Source organism: Salvelinus alpinus, chromosome 9 (assembly GCF_045679555.1).
Source record: "Salvelinus alpinus chromosome 9, SLU_Salpinus.1, whole genome shotgun sequence".
In the NCBI taxonomy this organism is placed as follows: domain Eukaryota; kingdom Metazoa; phylum Chordata; class Actinopteri; order Salmoniformes; family Salmonidae; genus Salvelinus; species Salvelinus alpinus.
In genome coordinates, this window is record NC_092094.1 from 67,727,655 (window position 1) to 67,746,943 (window position 19,289).

Sequence of the window (19,289 nt, forward strand, 5' to 3'; positions counted from 1 at the left end):
TTGGCTGCCTTCAACTAATGGCAGGGTTCTATCTGGAACTGAATTCATGAAGATAGAAATAGAATGAATAGAGCACACACAATCTCCTATACCAGGACTCTCTAACCCTGTTCCAGAAGAGCTACCGTCCTGTAGGTTTTCACCTATACCATTTCGATCCACCCGACAGTCCTATTTGAGCTACAGAATACATTTCTAGCTGAACATTTTGTAAATGTCCATTCTCCTAAATGTCCATTGCCCAAGGTGTACATAATAAAGTCAAACCAATTAACCAATTTTGTATAGATAAGTAGAAATAAATTGTGCCGCTCAACTACTGTATGACTCTTTTAAAATCGAAAGCTGCAATGCATTTTATGATACCTGAAAATACTGCAGAGAAATTCAAAGCCATTTGCAAACAGCAAGCTGGATGCTTAGCGAAAACAACTTTGAGTCTCATTGTCCATCTGAGGGTAAGTGTTCTTGTTTCAAACACATTCTATACCATCTTTAAAGGGAAAGTTTACTCAGAATACAAACTAACATGATTTTCCACCTACCTTGGCTATTGTTGATTCAAGGATATTTAGTTTCCATTCGACACTTAATAGACATATTTTGATACTGTTAGCATTCTCAATAACACTTAACAATAAACACTTCTTGTGCCTGTGTAATAAAACTGTAATTACTTTTGGAGCAACATTTTATTAGCATGTTGTTACATAATACTAGTCAATGCATTTTAATTGCATTTAACTACACCCATGTGCACCCACACACTCATTTTGAGGCGAGCGACGTTTCTCTTTCCCATTAGGCAGCGAAAGTGAAGTCAGCTCATCGATGGAGAGTCGGATAGAGAGCTATGTTGTTTCCCCTCATAGAAACGATGAGTCAGCAGTGAGAGAGAGAGACTGGTTGCATCTGAAACGGCAGCTTATTTCCTATACAGTGCACTACTTTAACCAGAGCTATATGTGCACTATATACTGTAGTGAATAAGGTGCCATTTTACACACAGCTACTGTCTGAGTGCTCACCTCGTTGTAGGGTTGAGTTTTACACTAATGAGAAAAAAGGGTGTGGAGAGAATTTAGGCAGTGGATCGATACAGATGGACGGCGTTGAGAAAGAGTGACGAGATAAAGGAGCGGGGAAAGAGGGTGAGAGCAGGGGAGATGAGTGGAAAAGAGTGGGAAAAGAAGGGAACCTAAAAAAAAAACAGAGCAAGAGACAGGACACTGAAAATGAGCGAGGAGGGGCTGCAAGGGAGAAAGGTTAGCTAGAGAAAGAGCAAAGAAAGTGAAAAAAAGGAGAGAGAACGAGATGGAACAGTAAAAAAGGAAGGCGAGAGAAAATGTTGAAGAAAAGAGCAATGATGACAGAGAGGGCATTGGCCGAAGAGAGGGGGAGTTGTGCGAAAGAGGTGGGGAAAGAGCGATAAGGAGAGATGGAGGAGGGAGAGAAAAGACATGGATGTTTCCCAGGGTTCATTGAGCATGTTGAGGAGGGAGGAGAGCCACGTCAGACTGACACACACACACACACACACTGAGCGAATGTTAAAGCGCTCCTCAGGGTCGCCTATCAGAAGTCCAAGACATCAATTCAAGTCCACTTATTAATCTTCTGGGCGAATATCTATGATATTCCAATTCCAAGAGCACGAAAGAAGGATGATCCCAAAATCAGTCCTGCTTTTATTAGCACCCAAGATATGTTAGCCATTGTTATTGAAACACCATAATGTGAATGCTTAGTATACAATCTCCTGGTGAAGATCCAGTCAGTTTTGGAAATCTATACCCATATTCCCGGAAGACCTCTCAAAATCACTATTATCAACAAATGATCAACACTCCTCATTGAATAAACTTAGACGATGTTTGAGGTTCATGAGCATATTTGTGTGCTGTTTTGGCTAGGTGACCTGTGTTTGAGGTCTCTTGATATTGCATTATTTAATGGACACAGCTCTTATATTATAGATGCATCACTGTTTCTCGTATCTTGACCACCAATAAAAAAAATCCCCTCACAGTAACATAAGATCTGTCTGACCGACATTAACCGAGCCAATGCATATCGAATCAGGCATGTAAGCGGAGAAAAATGACACCGAGAGAGTGTGTTAGGATGAGGCTGTGGCTAAGAAGTCTTGATTGAATGGTCAAATTTGTTAGCTTTGCGATGATTGAAATTGATTAGCTTTGTGGTGACACTGAAGGAAACGTCACAAACCAGATCTTGTTGCTTTGAGAAGTAATGCAATTACTCTGAGATTCCCAGAGTACAAGGACACTGGCATCAGCCAACAGATAGGTATTTATTTTGTCCGTGGTGGCACAATAGGCTTAAGATACAGTACCAGTCAAATGTTTGGACAAACCTACGCATTCAAAGGTTTTTCTTTATTTTTTACTCATTTCTACATTGTAGAATAATAGTGAAGACATCAAAACTATGAAATAACACATATGGAATCAGTTAGTCACCAAACAAGTGTTAAACAAATCAAAGTATATTTTATATTTGAGAGTCTTCAAAGTAGCCACCCTTTGCCTTAATGACAGCTTTGCAAACTCTTGGCATTCTCTCAACCAGCTTCATGAGGTAGTCACCTGGAAATCAATTAACAGGTGTGCCTTGTTAAAAGTTCATTTGTGGAATTTCTTTCCTTCCTAATGTGTTTGAGCCAGTCAGTTGTGTTGTGACAAGGTAGGGGTGGTATACAGAAGATAGCCCTATTTGGAAAAAGCCCATATTATGGCAAGAACAGCTCAAATAAGCAAAGAGAAACGACAGTCCATCATTACTTGAAGACATGAAGGTCAGTCAATCCGGAAAAGTTCAAGAACTTTGAAAGTTTCTTAAAGTACAGTCACAAACACCATGAAGCGCTATGATGAAAATGGCTCTCATGAGGACCTCCACAGGAAAGGAAGACCCAGAGTTACCTGCGCTGCAGAGGATGAGTCAACTGCATCTCAGATTACAGCCCAAATAAATGCTTCACAGAGTTCAAGTAACAGACACATCTCAACATCAACTGTTCAGAGGAGATTTAGTGAATCAGGCCTTCATGGTCTAATTGTTGCAAAGAAACCACTACTAAAGGACACCAATAAGAAACGTTAGCCAAGAAACGTGAGCAATGGACATTAGACAGGTGGAAATCTGTCCTTTGGTCTGGAGTCCAAATTTGAGATTTGTGTGTGCCTGTTCGAAAAGCGTTCCAGGTGAAGCTGGATGAGAGAATGCCAAGAGTGTGCAAAGCTGTCGTCAAGGCAAAGGATGGCAACTTTGAAGAATCTCAAATATAAATATATTTTGCTTTGTTTAACACTTTTTTGGTTACTACATGATTCCATATGTGTTATTTCATAGTTTTGATGTATTCACTATTATTCTGCCATGTAGAAAATAGTAAAAATAAAGAAAAACCCTTGAATGAGTAGGTGTGTCCAAACTTTTGACAGGTATTGTAAGTCTCGAAGATTAACCAACGAGACAAAATACACGTTTACCTTGATTATACGCCTGGAAAACGTCAATCATTGTTGCGTGCTGTTTAAAATTTCTCTAGGAGCCGATTCCAGCTTAAAATGTTAATTTATGCAGTAGAGGTTGGAAGAATCTAAGGGGGAAAATGTCAACTCGGTGAAACGAGCTACATTGACATTCTCTGGAGGCAAATTGAAGCGTTTTGCACTTCAAAACTGTCCGTCCTGCTCCATTTGATCCATAAATGAGACCGACCGTTACACACGTGGTTATGGATGAATCCGGTAGGTGGCGCACTTACTTTGTTTGAGGTAAAGCACTGTGCCTTTTCATAATATGTGAGTGAGTGTAAATAGACCGCCTGGGTAACTGTGTGTGGGTCTGTGTGTTAGGTTGCGTGTTAGTGTGCGTGTCACGAGAGGAGAATGGAGAGAGGAGAGAGTGTCTGGAGAACATTGTTCTAACTTGAGATTCAGAGATACAAATGTATAATCTTCCTTCTCAGACTGCCTTTTCTGTATATTACAAATACAGCGCCTACGCCTGAGACACTCACAACTATACGACAACAGATGGACACTTACAGTCAGTTGGAGTAGGAAGGTCTGACAATGTTCTTGAGTTTCCATTGGACGGGGTGGTTGTTTTAATGTTCTGATTGGTTGGTTTCAATGGCAGTTTAGTGGTGCCGGTTACCGTTGGAGGAAATTCACCATTGGCTGAGGAGAGAAACAGAGAAATAACAACTTAGTGACATTGTTTGCTTACCATACCTTTGCACAGCTCTCCACAGCTTTCCAAACAGTTGGAGATAAGCATGGTTGTGTTCATTAGGGACCACAACCCGAAGAAAACAAACTGAGATAGATGGGGACTACCTGTACTTGTCCAATAAGAAACTCATTTTAATTTCCGTTGTTAAACATTTTAAAAATTTGTAGTTTTGTGCCCTAATGAACATGGCCCAGGTTTAAGCTTGGAGAATACTTGGCTGGATAACCCCAATCTGAAGTTGCATGGTGTTGGTTTGTCCAATAGGGAGCACTCTTACCTCAAGACCAATAGAGTTGGATATAGTGGTGGTGGTGGGAAAGGTTGGGGGTGCTTAAATCCAACTCCTTCCCATCTTCCTCCATCCCTAGGTGGGTAAGTACATTGGATCCGGGGCTTTCATACCACCAGCTCAACCCAATAAAGCATATGGACAGACCAACCACCTCAACCTACCCCAAGGCCTTAGATCATAAAGCTCACAAGTGCCTTGCTCTTTTCCCCCTCAAATTCTAACCTAGAAATACATCTCCTAGGTAAAAGGGATGTTGATTAGGTATTGCTACTCTGGACATTAAGTACTAGACCTTGCAGAGGCTGTGAATTGGGCCTGTGAGGAGGGCTATGATGATATGGGACTGCATACTGGACTTCTGGTTAAAACCCACACAGACTAGGGTGCAGTGGGAAAAAGAACACTTTCCCCAATAATCAGCTGCAAGGGCCAGGTGTAAATCCCAGTCTCTGATTGGTCTGTTCCCCAATCAGCAGCGGAGCAACTGGAAAGGCAAGATAGAAATAGCCAATCTGATTGTAAGAGGTTTGACGTTCCTCAAGAAATTATACAACGAACCAACCGTACAAAAAAGGTTAACAAAAAAACGAGTCACTATGAAAATGCTGATATAGTGATTGCAATTTCACGGTATTGTTACCAGCAGTGAAAACCAATGTGGTTAATAGTGTAAGTACCAAGTCAATGTGCGGGGCTACAGGTTAGTCGAGGTTATTGTGGTAATATGTACATGTAGGGTAAAGTGACTATACATAGATAATAGATGATAAACAGCGAGTAGCAGCACTGCCTGCTCCTGGATGGCAGGAGGCTTGGCAGCAGTGATGTACTGGGCCATACGCACTCTGGTGCACATTATCTGCACAAACTGATTTCTGTCTTTATCTTACAGAAATTACTGGCAATTTACTAAGAAATTGCATGGTAAAATGACAATTACACAAGAATGACTTGTTTATTTATTTGGAATTCATTAAATCAAGCAGCATTAGGCAACATTTAGTTAACAATTCTGTAAAATAACTAGCAGCATATCCATTGATAGCACATAATCCCCTAGTACTGTAAATAAAAGTACTGTAAAAAATCATACCAATGGTGTTCTACCATCCAGCAAGACACAGAGGTCAAGTCTTTTACGTCTTATTGATCTCCATTACCCACAACCCCAAGCCTTATTTCGCCCCCCTCTGCTGCAATCACAAACCTCTGTAACCACTATTCACTGAGTGTACAAACATTAAGGGCACCTGCTCTTTCCATGACATAGACTGACCAGTTGAAAGCTATGATCCCTTATTGATGTCACTTGTTAAATCCACTTAAATTAGTGAAGAAATACAACGTGCTGGTGTCTCAAGAATGGTCCACCATACAAAGGACATCCAGCAAACTTGCTACCTTGTCCCGGATCTGTTGGCTGGAGCTCTCTCTCTCTGTCTCTGTCTCTGTCTCTGTCTCTGTCTCTGTCTCTGTCTCTGTCTCTCTCTCTCTGTCTCTCTCTCTGTCTCTCTCTCTGTCTCTCTCTCTGTCTCTCTCTCTGTCTCTCTCTCTGTCTCTCTCTCTGTCTCTCTCTCTGTCTCTCTCTCTGTCTCTCTCTCTGTGTCTCACCTGCTGTCTCACCCTCTGAATGCTCAGCTATAGCATGAAAAGCCAACTGACATTTGCTCCTGAAGTGCTGACCTGTTGCACCCTCTATAACCTACAGTGGCAAGAAAAAGTATGTGAACCCTTTGGAATTACCTGGATTTTTGCATAAATTGGTCATAGAATTTGATCTGATCTTCATCTAAGTCACAACAATAGACAAACACAGTCTGCTTAAACTAGTAACCCACTGTCACGAATCCCGCTTCCTGAGTCTGTTTTTGCCTGTGTTCTGTCCTGGAGTGTTTTTTCCGGTGTCCTGGAACGCACCCTTTCTGGTTGCCGGGCGACGTAGCTAGTGGGAGGATCTCTGAGTACCCGCACCTGTATCCCATCAGCTATCTGCACACCTGGTCCTGATCATCACCCCTCCACTTCATAAGCGCTGACCTGACATCCGTTCCCTGCCGGATCGTTAGCCATGAACAGTATGTTGTGCCAGCGTATCAGCCTCCAGTTTGATAGAGTTTGTTTTGTTGTTTTGTACGTCTTGCTTGCCTTGAACTTACCTCCGTTTTTTCTGTCTACAGTCATTCACCCGGAACACTCATCCCATCCCTACCTGGTCGTCGGTGACTTCAGTTACTTCCTTGGATCTGCTTACTCAATTCCATCAACTCACCTCCGCTGCCCGCTCCGCTACTTGGATTTTTCTATCACTACATTTAAACTTGTAAATAAATACTCACCTTCGTCTTACTCTCCTTGTCCTGGTCTGCTTCTGGGTTCTACTTTAGAGAACCGTGACACCCACAAACAATTATACTTTTTCATGTCTTCATTGAACACACCGTATAAACATTCACAGGGTGGAAAACGCATGTGAACCCTTGGATTTAATAACTGGTTGGTCCTCCTTTAGAAGCAATAACCTCAACCAAACATTTTCTGTAGTTGCGAATCAGACCTGCACAGCAGTCAGGTGGAATTTTGGACCATTCCTCTTTACAAAACTGTTTCAGTTCAGCAATATTCTTGAGATGTCTGGTGTCGAACTGCTCCCTTGAGGTCATGCCACAGCATCTCAATCGGGTGGAGGTCAGGACTCTGACTGAGCCACTCCAGAAGGCATATTTTCTTCTGTTGAAGACATTCTGTTGTTGATTTTTCTCCTGTGTTTTGGGTCGTTGTCCTGTTGCATCACCCAACTTCTGTTGAGCTACAACTGGTGGATAGATAGCCTAACATTCTCCTGCAAAATGTCTTGATAAACTTGGGAATTCATTTTTCTGTCGACGATAGCAAGCTGTCCAGGCCCTGAGGCAGCAAAGCAGTCCCAAACCATGACGCTCCCTCCACCATACTTTACAGTTGGGATGAGGTTTTGATGTTGGTGTGCTGTGCCTTTTTTCTCCACACATAGTGTTGTGTGTTCCTTCCAAACAACTCAACTTTAGTTTCATCTGTCCACAGAATATTTTGTGGACATCCAGGTGCTCTTTTGTGAACTTCAGACATGCAGCATTGTTGTTTTTGGACAGGAATGGGTTCTTCCGTGGTGTCCTCCCATGAACACCACTCTTGTTTAGTGTTTTACGTATGGTAGACTTGTCAACAGAGATGTTAGCATGTTTCAAAGATTTCTGTAAGTCTTTAGCTGACACTAGGATTCTTCTTAACCTCATTGAGCATTCTGCGCTGTGCTCTTGCAGTCATCTTTGCAAGACAGACACTCCTAGGGAGAGTAGCAACAGTGCTGAACTTTCTCCATTTATAGACAATTTGTCTTACCGTGGACTGATGAACATCAAGGCTTTTAGAGATACTTTTGTAACCCTTTAAAAGCTTCATGCAAGTCAACCATTCTTAATCTTAGGTCTTCTGAAATATCTTTTGTTCGAGGCATGGTTCACATCAGGCAATGCTTCTTGTAAATAGCAAACTCAAATTTGTGATTGTTTTTTATAGGGCAGGGCATCTCCAACCAACATCTCCAATTTCGTCTCATTGACTGGACTCAGATTAGCTGACTCCTGACTCCAATTAGCTTTTGGAGAAGTCATTAGCCTAGGGGTTCACATACTTTTTCCAACCTACACTGTGAATATTTATTATTATGTATTCAATATAGACAAGAAAAATACAATAAGTTGTGTGTTATTAGTTTAAGTACACTGTGTTTGTCCATTGTTGTGACTTAGATCAAGATCAGATCAAATTTTATGACAAATGTATGCAGAAATCCAGGTAATTCCAAAGGGTTCACATACTTTTTCTTGCCACTGTATGTGGTTATTATTTGACGACCTTGCTGTTCATCTATGAAGGTTAGAACATCTTGAAGAACGATCTGGCCTTAATGGCCATGTACTCTTATAATGTCCGAAGAGGACTGACCACCCCTCAGAGCCTGGCTCCTCTCTAGGTTTCTTCCTAGGTTCCTGGCTTTCTAGGGAGTTTTTCCTAGCCACCGTGCTTCTATAGCTGCATTGCTTACTCGTTGGGGTTTTAGGCTGGGTTTCTGTATAAGCACTTTGTGACAACTGCTGTAAAAAGGACTTAATAAATAAACTTGATTGATGGTCCTTCAAGAGACCAGTGTCCATAGTCATCAACTAACCAATGGGTTATAGTATACTGCTAAAAAGGGTGCTTTGCAGGTCTAGATAGAGCCTTTTGCAGGGCCATATACGAAGCTAGCCCTAGAACCCTTTTTGGTTCTATTTCACGCCTTTTCTTCTAGCAGTGAAGCCACTGCTAGAGTAGTGGGCATTTTGTTCTATATTAAATGTCTTGCAGAGTTAAAAACTGGAACGAGCTTATGATATCAAAACATTTTCTGCTTTGGCTCAAGATGGTCAATCAGTTGTCTTTTAAAATTAAGAATGAAGTAGGGCTGGCCCTTTCTTCCAACATATTGCCACTAATTTAGACAACTTCCTTTAAAGTTGGTCCTTTGTATTACTTACCACCGAGCAGCTTCTGAAAGAACAGCGCCTTTCTGTTCCAGATACATAATCTATCCATCTCTGGAAAATGCATCGAGGACTCTGTTTGGGACTAGCTCATCTGAATATCAAGTTGAGAGCCAACTGCATGTTTCTTAATTATGATGACAGGCCACATTTGTTCCCCGCGTCATGTCAGCTTGCCAGCTCGTGCCGGCTCGCCCAAAAAACTCATAATCCCCTTTTCCTCCATGCATCGTTCCACAGGCATTATGGGACATTGTAAAAAATGGCTACCTTTCATTTTTGTCTCTTTAATAATCTCATAAAAACACCCTCCCCCCTCGGTTCCCCCGACCTGGCTCTGCCATCACTACGTCCTCGAGCTGAACTGCTCTCGTTCATCATAATATGGTAAGGGGCTCCCGCCATGGCTGTGTGCGGTACGTACCGTTTCAAGTACAGTACATGCCTTTCGGTCTTAGCCATGCACTGACTGTAGAATTCTACTCAAGACCCAAACCCTGAAAGACATCCATTTTGATTGTCAGGTCAACACAAACAGTTAATATTTAAGATAATCTTTTTAGTAATATCGACAACATAGTGATTTTATGCTTAATTATTGGCCTCGTTTTTTTTGGCTTGGTCATTAAGAGATGCAGCGGCCATGGCCAAAGCCAAACAAAGTCTTGAGGGGTGGCTTAATGTGGGTGTCTTTTGTGTTTGTGTGTTTGCACGTGGCAAGCGTTTGACATTCACTCTGTCAAAACAGTACACAGTTACAGTCACACACCCTTTTAGATAACTTGAAACAGCTTAACTAGGTTATGAAGTCACCTAGAGAGCTAGTGCTAGCCAACTTATTTTGCCAATTACCTTCAGCCTGCTCGTGTGGGACTGTGGCAAAGTTGGTTTGACATTGGATAGCCTATCCCTGGGGCTAGTAAGAGACTGTCAACAAATTACACAATGTAAATGGGACAATATATATTTTCGTTGTCTCATTATATGCGTTCAGTATTTGTATATGAAATTTTACAATTTATAAGCAGTTTGAGGTTTTTAAGTTATTGAAATTTGGAGCTGTTGACCTTTTAAAATACCCTACTCGACCAAAGTATGTGGACACCTGCTCGTTGAAAATCTCATTCCAAAATCATGGACATCAAAATGGAGATGATCCCCCCTTTGCTGCTATAACAGCCTCCACTCTTCTGGAAAGGCTTTCCACTAGATGTTGGAACATTGCTGCGGGACTTGCTTCCATTCAGCCACAAGAGCATTAGTAAGATCAGGCACTGATGTTGGCCGATTAGGCCGGGCTTGCAGTTGGTGTTAAGTTTTATCTCAAAGGTGTTCGATGGGGTTGAGGGCAGGGCTTTGTGCAGGCCAGTCAAGTTCTTCCACATCGATCTCGACAAACCATTTCTGTATGGACCTTTCTCTGTGCACGGGGGCATTGGCATTCTGAAACAGGAAAGGGCCTTCCCCAAACTGTTGCCACACAGTTGGATGCACAGAATCGTCTAGAATGTCATTGTATGCTGTAGAGTTAAGAATACCCTTCACTGGAACCACGGGACCTAGCCCGAACAATGAAAAACAGCCCCAGACCATTATTCCTCCTCCACCAAACAGTTGGCACTATGCATTCGGGCAGGTAGCGTTCTCCTGGCATCTGCCAAAAAGAGATTTGTCCATCGTACGTGAGTGTTGCAACTGAGGACAGATGATTTTTACGTGTCCCACGTACATTGTGTAATTTACTGATGGTTCCTAACTAGCCCTATAGGGTTATCAAATTTCAAACAAAATTGACTATTTACAATTTGATCAGGTCATGTGCAACTGCAATCCAAATGGATGATTACTTGGGTGATGCTAGGTGTGGGCATGTGGGCAGGATTGAAATAAACCCTACCCAAGGAAAACTGTTATGGTACCCTTCATTGCGTGACATACCATTTTTTCCTATCATGTCGTAAATCTCCGTTTTGGATGAGACTGACTTTATGACCAAACTGATCCTATTTACACATATATGCTGTTTTGTGTTGCTTTTGTGCTTGTCTTTCTTGCACTAACACTTGCAGTCATCTTTTCTTAATATTTTGCTGATAGTTGCTTTTTTTAAAGGAAAGTTTTACTTGCAATGTCTGTGAAATGTGGTTGTCTTACCAACTTAATTGATTGCACTGACTGAGTCACTCTGGATAAGAGTGTCTGTTAAATGACCGAAATATTCATGTATCAAATCAAATCACATTTTATTGGTAACATACACATGGTTAGCAGATGTTAATGCGACTGTAGCGAAATGCTTGTGCTTCTAGTTCCAACCATGCAGTAATAGCTAAAAAGTAAGCTAACAATTTCACGACAACTACCTTATACACACAAGTGTAAAGGAATGAATAAGATGTAATGTGTAATGTAATGTGATATTACTAGCATGATTCTTTTAAATAGTTGATTTTTGACTGCTATATTTAAAAGATTAGGTTTCTGTAAATGTAATATCCCGATGCTTTGATATGGGCCCATATCATAATCAATCTAACGGGTGGTGGTCTGCATATAAAACACCTCACTGCAACTTTGACTGAGAGGCAGAACTCAAGTACAGTTCAAGTTGGAAGTTTACATACACCTTAGCCAAATACATTTAAAATAATTATTTTTTCACAATCTTAGTAAAAATTCCCTTTCTTAGGTCAGTTAGGATCACCACTTTATTTTAAGAATGTGAAACGTCAGAATAATAGGAGAGAGAATGATTTATTTCAGCTTTTATTTCTTTCATCACATTCCCAGTGGGTCAGAAGTTTACATACACTCAATCAGTATTTGGTAGCATTGCCTTTAAATTGTTTAACTTGGGTCAAACGTTTCGGGTAGCCTTCCACAAGCTTCCCACAATAAGTTGAGTGCATTTTGGCCCATTCCTCCTGACAGAGTTGGTGTAACTGAGTCAGGTTTTTAGGCCTCCTTGCTCGCTCACGCTTGTTCCATTCTCTATAGGGTGGAGGTCAGGGCTTTGTGATGGCCACTCCAATTCCTTGACTTTGTTGTCCTTACGCCATTTTGCCACAACTTTGTAAGTATGCTTGGGGTCATTGTCCATTTGGAAGACCCATTTGTGATCAAGCTTTAACTTCCTGACTGATGTCTTGAGATGTTGCTTCAATATATCCACATAATTTTCCTTCTCATGATGCCATCTATTTTGTGAAATGCACCAGTCCCTCCTGCAGCAAAGCATACTCACAACATGATGCTGCCACCCCCGTGCTTCACGGTTGGGATGGTGTTCTTCAGCTTGCAAGCATCCCCCTTTTTCCTCCAAACATAACGATGGTCATTATGAATAAACAGTTCTATTTTTGTTTCATCAGACCAGAGGACATTTCTCCAAAAAGTCCGATCTTTGTCCCCATGTGCAGTTGCAAACCGTAGTCTGGCTTTTTTATGGTTGGTTTGGAGCAGTGGCTTCTTCCTTGCTGAGCGGCCTTTCAGGTTATGTCGATACAGGACTCGTTTTACTGTGAAAATAGATACCACTGGGACTCAGTGAGCATACTCTGGAGAAGTGTAAAGCTGCAGGCCAGGGCACTGGCAACCTGACCGAAACCCACCGGAGACTGCTGGGGCGAAGCTTGATTTGCCACAATCTAACAAATGTTAGGAGAACATTCTGATGACATTTTTTATAAAACCTAAAGAAATAAGATTTTGTTGTCAAAAACATTCTTTAAATGTTATCATCCCAATGTTAGCTAAAACCCTAACTAGAACTTAATGGGAATCTTAGCTAATGTTCTGGGAATGTTCCCGGTTTGTTGGGTGACAACCTCACTGAGTGTTGAATTCAAAGCAGGCAGATGAAGCAGTGAAACGACCCCCCAGAACGTAATTTAGTCTCTGTCTGTAATTGAGTTTAGTCGGTTAAATCCCACCCGTTTTGTCTTAATGACTGTGACTTCCTGTCTGTCTTCCAAGCGGCAACAGCTTCAGAGCTCCCCAGTTTGCTATTCTGGGCACAGTCACAGATTATCCATTTTATTGACCAGATACTCAAGTGGCCGCACTGAAAATACATTTCTTAAAATTGGAAGGTAGTCAGGAGGAGGCAAGATCAGGTGGGACCAGTTCAAACAGATACTTCAGAGCGTGAGGGAGAGAGTGAGGGATATACAGCATATTTTCTGCTGATTAGAGACGTGAGTGTCATGTGTTGCTGTTTCTCTACTGATATAACATCTCAATTACCATATGGATAAAGCGGGAAAGGTCAGCCAAGTCTTGACCTTTAAGAATATATATATATATATATATATATATATATATATATATATATATATATATATATATACAGTATATATACAGTACCAGTCAAAAGTTTGGACACAACTACTCGTTCAAGGGTTTTTCTCAGTTTTTACTATTTTCTACATCATAGAATAATAGTTAAGACATCAACACTATGAAATAACACATATGGAATCATGTAGTAACTAAAAAAGTGTTCAACAAATCAAAATATATTTTCAAAGTAGCCACCGTTTGCCTTGATGACAGCCTTGTACACTCTTGACATTCTCTCAACCAGCTTCATGAGGCAGTCACCTGGAATGCATTTAAATTAATAGGTGTGCCTTATTAAAAGTTAATTTCTTTAATTTCTTTACTTCTTAATAATGCGTTTGAGCCAATCAGTTGTGTCGTGACAAGGTAGGGGTGGTATACAGAAGTTAGCCCTATTTGGTCTTCTGATCTGGTTTAAGCATTGTTGTGGACTTAGAACATTAAAGTTTGTTGTGTTTCTATTTCTAATGTGTGATTTTGAGAGTGAAAACCTAAAAAAAATGGGGGAAATCTGAAACCTGGAAACAGTTTTTTATTATGGCAAATAATGTATTGGCTGGTAAAAATTCTGAGTGGCTGGTAGATTCTTTCTGCCACAGTGGCTGGTGGACTATTTTTTAGGCCCTGTTCATAAACTACCTCATTAGCTATCAAGCTAACAACCTGGTTACTTTACCAGTGTATCTATACATTTGGGGGCACAGAAAGAAATGAAAAGGGATAGTTTCTTTAGAAGATCAATGATCATAGCAATGAATGAATGACTGATTTCTTGCATGTTGTCACTCACAAACTTGACACTCTTAAAGAGTGTACAATGTTCTTATGCACGACACAGTGCCTGGACACAGCCCTTAGCCGTGGTATATTGGCCCGAGGTGCCTTATTGCTATTATAAACTGGTAACCAAAGTACTTAGAGCAGTAAAAACAAATGTTTTGTTGTACCTGTGCTACCCGTTGCATTCAGGGATTGAACAACCCAGTTTCAAATCATTTTTAGAGCACGTGTGCTTCAAAAGTAGCTAGAATAAATTTTGGCCAAATATGCTATATCTCAATCAATTAAACAATTATTGCTCCTGGATGTTGTGTTGTGACCCTACATTTTTAACGTTTGGAGCACCAGTGGTACCAATGAACATTTTTAATTTAGAATCTTGACTACAATTGAAAAATTGAAACGGGCCAAATTTTTTAAAGTGTTTAAGAGAGTTGGGCCGGTAAGCAAAGGGTTTGAGTTACAATTCCCGTGCTGACTAGGTGAACAATCTTAGCCCTAGCCGCTCAGGATAAGAGCGTCAGCTAAATGATGTAAACATTTTAAATTACTTTCTAATTTCTATTTCATGTTTGACATTGTAAATAAGAATCTGTTCTGAAATCATTTTAAGGGTTAAATCGTCTACGGCTTTTGACAATCTGAAGATGTTGTTTACAACCCTAAACAACAATACTTACAGGCCAGGAAGCAGTCCATACTGAAGGAGATGTTATCCAGACATATCGCTGATCCTGGACCTGATCCATTGTCAGTACTGAACTGGAGCCAGAACCTGAGGAGAAACACAATCTGATCTCATTCAACTCTAGTATGAGCTGAAGATGAAGTATGCCTTTCCCCAATGCAGATTCAAGTCTAGGACAAGATAAAGATAGAGTATGTTTAATGAGTGTAGATATCCTTGCAAAAAGTTTCTTGAGCGTAATGATATCCCTGTCTTATCCTTCTCATCCTCGACTCAAGTTTTCTACTGGAATTAGTACATAAAGGAGTTAAAACATGACATAACTCAAATATTCTACTAGCACAACTACATACTTCAAAAGAAACATTGTTGATCACATAGATTTTTCTGCCAGTACGAGAACATGTCATAAAGACCTCATGTAGAGAATGAGTGACTTCTGCCCGTACTATAGTGTTCTATTAGATAACGGCAAATAGACAGCACACTGATGCACAGTGAATTTCAGGTAGCTACTGTTCTTTTCCCTTCAATTTGCTCATGCTATTTGGTGTGCAATGGTGAGACAAAGGGAACAGAGAAGATACATGACAGACTACTGTAGAGAGACAACTTTGAAGACATCCGCACGCTTCATTTGACTTTGTTACAGAATAAAATCCTATCAAAATCAACACACTCATCTTTTCCCTCCCATCTTGCGTTACAAAAATGTCTTCAAAATTTGGGCATTTTCTTGGTGGAAAGGTCAATTAAGACTTCATGGTCGAAATGCGTCCATTGTGACTCCTGATTGAGAATACATCTAAGTAATATTTAAGGTGGAAGTGTTGGCCGTCTTTTTCATAGTACCCAAAAGGTTGAAAAAGTAAATCCTAACTTAACTCCTAACTTGGCCCTCATCTACTTCCATACTGCCCTTCACGGTCCAACAACATGGGTCGCTACTACAACCTAACCTTTATCCACGGACTTCCCTATTCCTCTGCCTATATTCCAGAGATCCAGACCAAAGGTTATACCTCGAGTCCGGGCGAGTTCATAAGGCGTAAGGACACGCATTTTAATGAAGAACGTGGGCAGAACAAACTCCATAAAACCGTGAATAAAAATATAATAACTCTCTGAGGATTGGGATTAGCCCCGGCTCCGACGATAGAGAGTGCTCAATCAAGCACACAGAGATGAAACAAGTCATAGAGCTTTTTTATTTGATTTATTTCAGCTCCTCACAGTGAATAACTGAAAAAGCAAGTGCCGTAGCTAATTGGAGGAAAAGGCAGGTGAGTGGAGGCCTCTGTATAGATTTTCACTTCCTTGTTTGTTTGTTTTTTAAACAAGTGATACAGTGAGCGATAAGGTGAATATGGAATTCACCGTACAAGGCAAGTGGACCTATTGGGAGGGTGAAAGGGAGGGTTTTAACCTGGAATGTAAATGTTGAAAATCTGCATTCGGAAGGAAGAACTGAAGAGAAAAGCTATTCATTACTGCATCTTTGGACCTGAGGAGGCTACATGTGTTTTCTTTCATCCCAAAAGAATACACAAAGCACATGCACCTCTGTGGTTTGCAGGTTCTTTTACGCGTTGACATGGTGCGTGTTTCAACTGTAGTATGAGTCTATAACCTCACCATCTAATGATGCAGTGCCCTATTTTGACCCTGTTAAATATTCATACACTTCACTTCGTTTGCCTAAGGCTGGGATTGGCCATAATCACTTGTCTCTCTGTCAATGGACCAAATTGATCCGCCGTACCAGTCAACAAGTCCGTAGAGAGGAACGATAATGCGCCTCCAGCCTTTCTTGGTCTTGGGCTCGTTGGCAGAGTGCCACAGTCTGCGCTGCTCCTCTGGCCGTGTGCTGTTTTCCACCAGCCACAAAGACAGTGCCCCTCTCTGGCCACCTCCAGAACACATCAAGAACCGTACCTGTCGGGGAGATCAAAAAAAAAGTATGAGTATTATGAGCCAGAATAGGACTTGACGGAGACACACATGGACATCTCAAATCATTTGTTTGAACGCATCAGATGGTGATGCTATACTGTCATGATTACTAGTTTAGAAGTAGTGTACGCACGGCCAGTTACTTGCAATTGCAGGGTACATCATGAAGATAAACACCTGCACTCTGTTGAATGTTCCCCAGTGTTATTAAATGCAACATTTTAACCTGAAATGTCTTCATCCAGCCAGGCATTCAGGGAAGACATTTGACTATAAAAAAATGTAACTAGATAAAACTACAGGAGCCGTATCTGTCTTTATTTCATGAAAGTTACAACTGCAGATTCATCAATTGTCTCAGCTGTACACTTTGCTGTACAAAGTTCCCGGTTCATATTGCTCATATTCTTCTCAAACGAACTGCACAACATTCCACCTGTCTAAATGCTATCTTTCTGTCTCTCCAGTATGCACAGGTGACGAATAGGGTTTCCCTCTGATAAACTGTGTAACTATAATTTCAATGATGTAGTACGAGGTATTCTATCGCAGTGCACCATCCCCCTCACTCAATAATCATTGATCCAGATTTCACCTTTGTGAAACTGTGAGAAGTTCCCCCGACATCAAGATTATAGAAGTCAAACAGTGTTTGCCGGGCATTACTTCGAGGTGGGCATGATCTGCAACTAATAACCAAGCCAATCTACTCTTGAGATTGGGTCCTGCGTCAGACAGAACCCGACAGGCAGGCACCGTACATTGGACAGCTCAGGGGTCGTGTAAGGGGAGAGATTGAGGTGCTAATCTTTGGGCCCTTGCCAAGGAACCACTGACTGCGGCTAGCTGGGCTGTAGCGGTGCCGCGAGCACAGTTCAGGACTGATATCCCCGTCTCTGTTTATCTTTCTATCTCTTCCTCTTTCTCTCTCTCTCTCTCTCTAGTCGTGCTTATCCACACACTCCTCTCTCTCTCCTGTTCACTCCGTTTTCAACAGACCTTCCCCCACCTCCAAAATACACCTTAATATGGACACCATACCAAATACCTCTAAATATGATATCGGGGCCCACTTGCCAGACACCTTCTATAAAGAGGCGGATGCTTACAACCATAGCCGTGGACTCACCCTGTCTAGACCTGACTGACAATCCCGCTGGTCGCAGACTGACCAATAAGGCACGAATAATGCATTCAATATCGCCAGCCTCTTATTGTTTGGGGTTGACCTCGTGTCTGGAAATCTCTGGGAAATCCCCATGATAGCTTGCTAACCCGCCACTATCCGGGTTGGGATCAAATTTCATGCAATCTGTCCATTCAGGAAATAGTTGAATTCAATGAATTGATTAAATTGAGAAATGATTAATGAAGCAGTGCAAGCTTCCACTTGCGCTCCCCCTCACCTGTCCACTGCAGCTCTTTCCAGGCCAGTGTAAATGTGTGTGAGTGTGTGTGTGTGTGTGCAAGCGTGCGTGGGTGCATGAGTCTGTCTGTCTGTCTGTCTGTCTGTCTGTCTGTCTGTCTGTCTGTCTGTCTGTCTGTCTGTCTGTCTGTCTGTCTGTCTGTCTGTCTGTCTGTCTGTCTGTCTGTCTGTCTCTGTTTGTTTGTTTTCCGGCAACTTACAAGGTAAACTAATAGTTAAATTGAGAGATATTGGTTCAAGATATTCAACAAGAACTTTTAAAATCCATTAGTTGAATTAATTTCCTGAAGTAAGGGGAGCTCTGCTCATTATACCTACAAATAATTGTCAGTCATTCGGCAATCCTGCTATCATCTAGAACTTTGTTTTTCAATAGTAATACTGCTCTATTTTTATTCCAGGTTTTCTATTTTTCTATTTTTATTACTGCCTGTTTTCTTCCAGACTCTCCTGTCGAACATAATTAGTCTGTCCATTCATTCATGTTGTTGTTTGTGCTCCACACTTTCTGTGTCTCCATCCCAAATGGCACCCTATTCCCTACATGGGTCCTGGTCAAAAGTAGTGCCCTATAAAGGAAATAATAAATAAACAACCCTGTGTGTAAGTCTGGTTGGTCAGACTTAAAAGACTACATCTGAACTATTTGTGCAATGCGTCTTAATTATAATTACCCAAAGCTGAGTCTCCAAATGTGCACACAACGGGAGGGCATTGTGTGTGTGTGTCTGTCTGTCTCTGAGTCTCTGAGTGTCTGGTGTGTGTGTGTGTGTGTGTGTGTGTGTGTGTGTGTGTGTGTGTGTGTGTGTGTGTGTGTGTGTGTGTGTGTGTGTGTGTGTGTGTGTGTGTGTGTGTGTGTGTGTGTGTGTGTGTGTGTGTGTGTGTGTGTGTCTCTGAGTGTATGGTGTGTGTGTGTGTGTGTGTGTGTGTGTGTGTGTGTGTGTGTGTGTGTGTGTGTGTGTGTCTGTCTGTCTCTGAGTG

At 41.4% G+C, this 19,289-nt stretch overlaps 1 protein-coding gene across 1 annotated transcript in view; it reads right to left on the minus strand.

Moving 5' to 3' along the window:
• The window catches only part of LOC139530510 (ALK tyrosine kinase receptor-like), a 745,539-nt gene that overhangs the window by 99,693 nt on the left and 626,557 nt on the right, over positions 1-19,289 (minus strand). Inside the window, exons 9-11 of the mRNA XM_071327001.1 lie at positions 16,692-16,864; positions 14,922-15,016; positions 4,077-4,211 (exon numbers count right to left, since the gene is read on the minus strand). Coding sequence (XP_071183102.1) covers positions 4,077-4,211; positions 14,922-15,016; positions 16,692-16,864 — 403 coding nt within the window. The remainder of the gene's footprint in view (positions 1-4,076; positions 4,212-14,921; positions 15,017-16,691; positions 16,865-19,289) is intronic.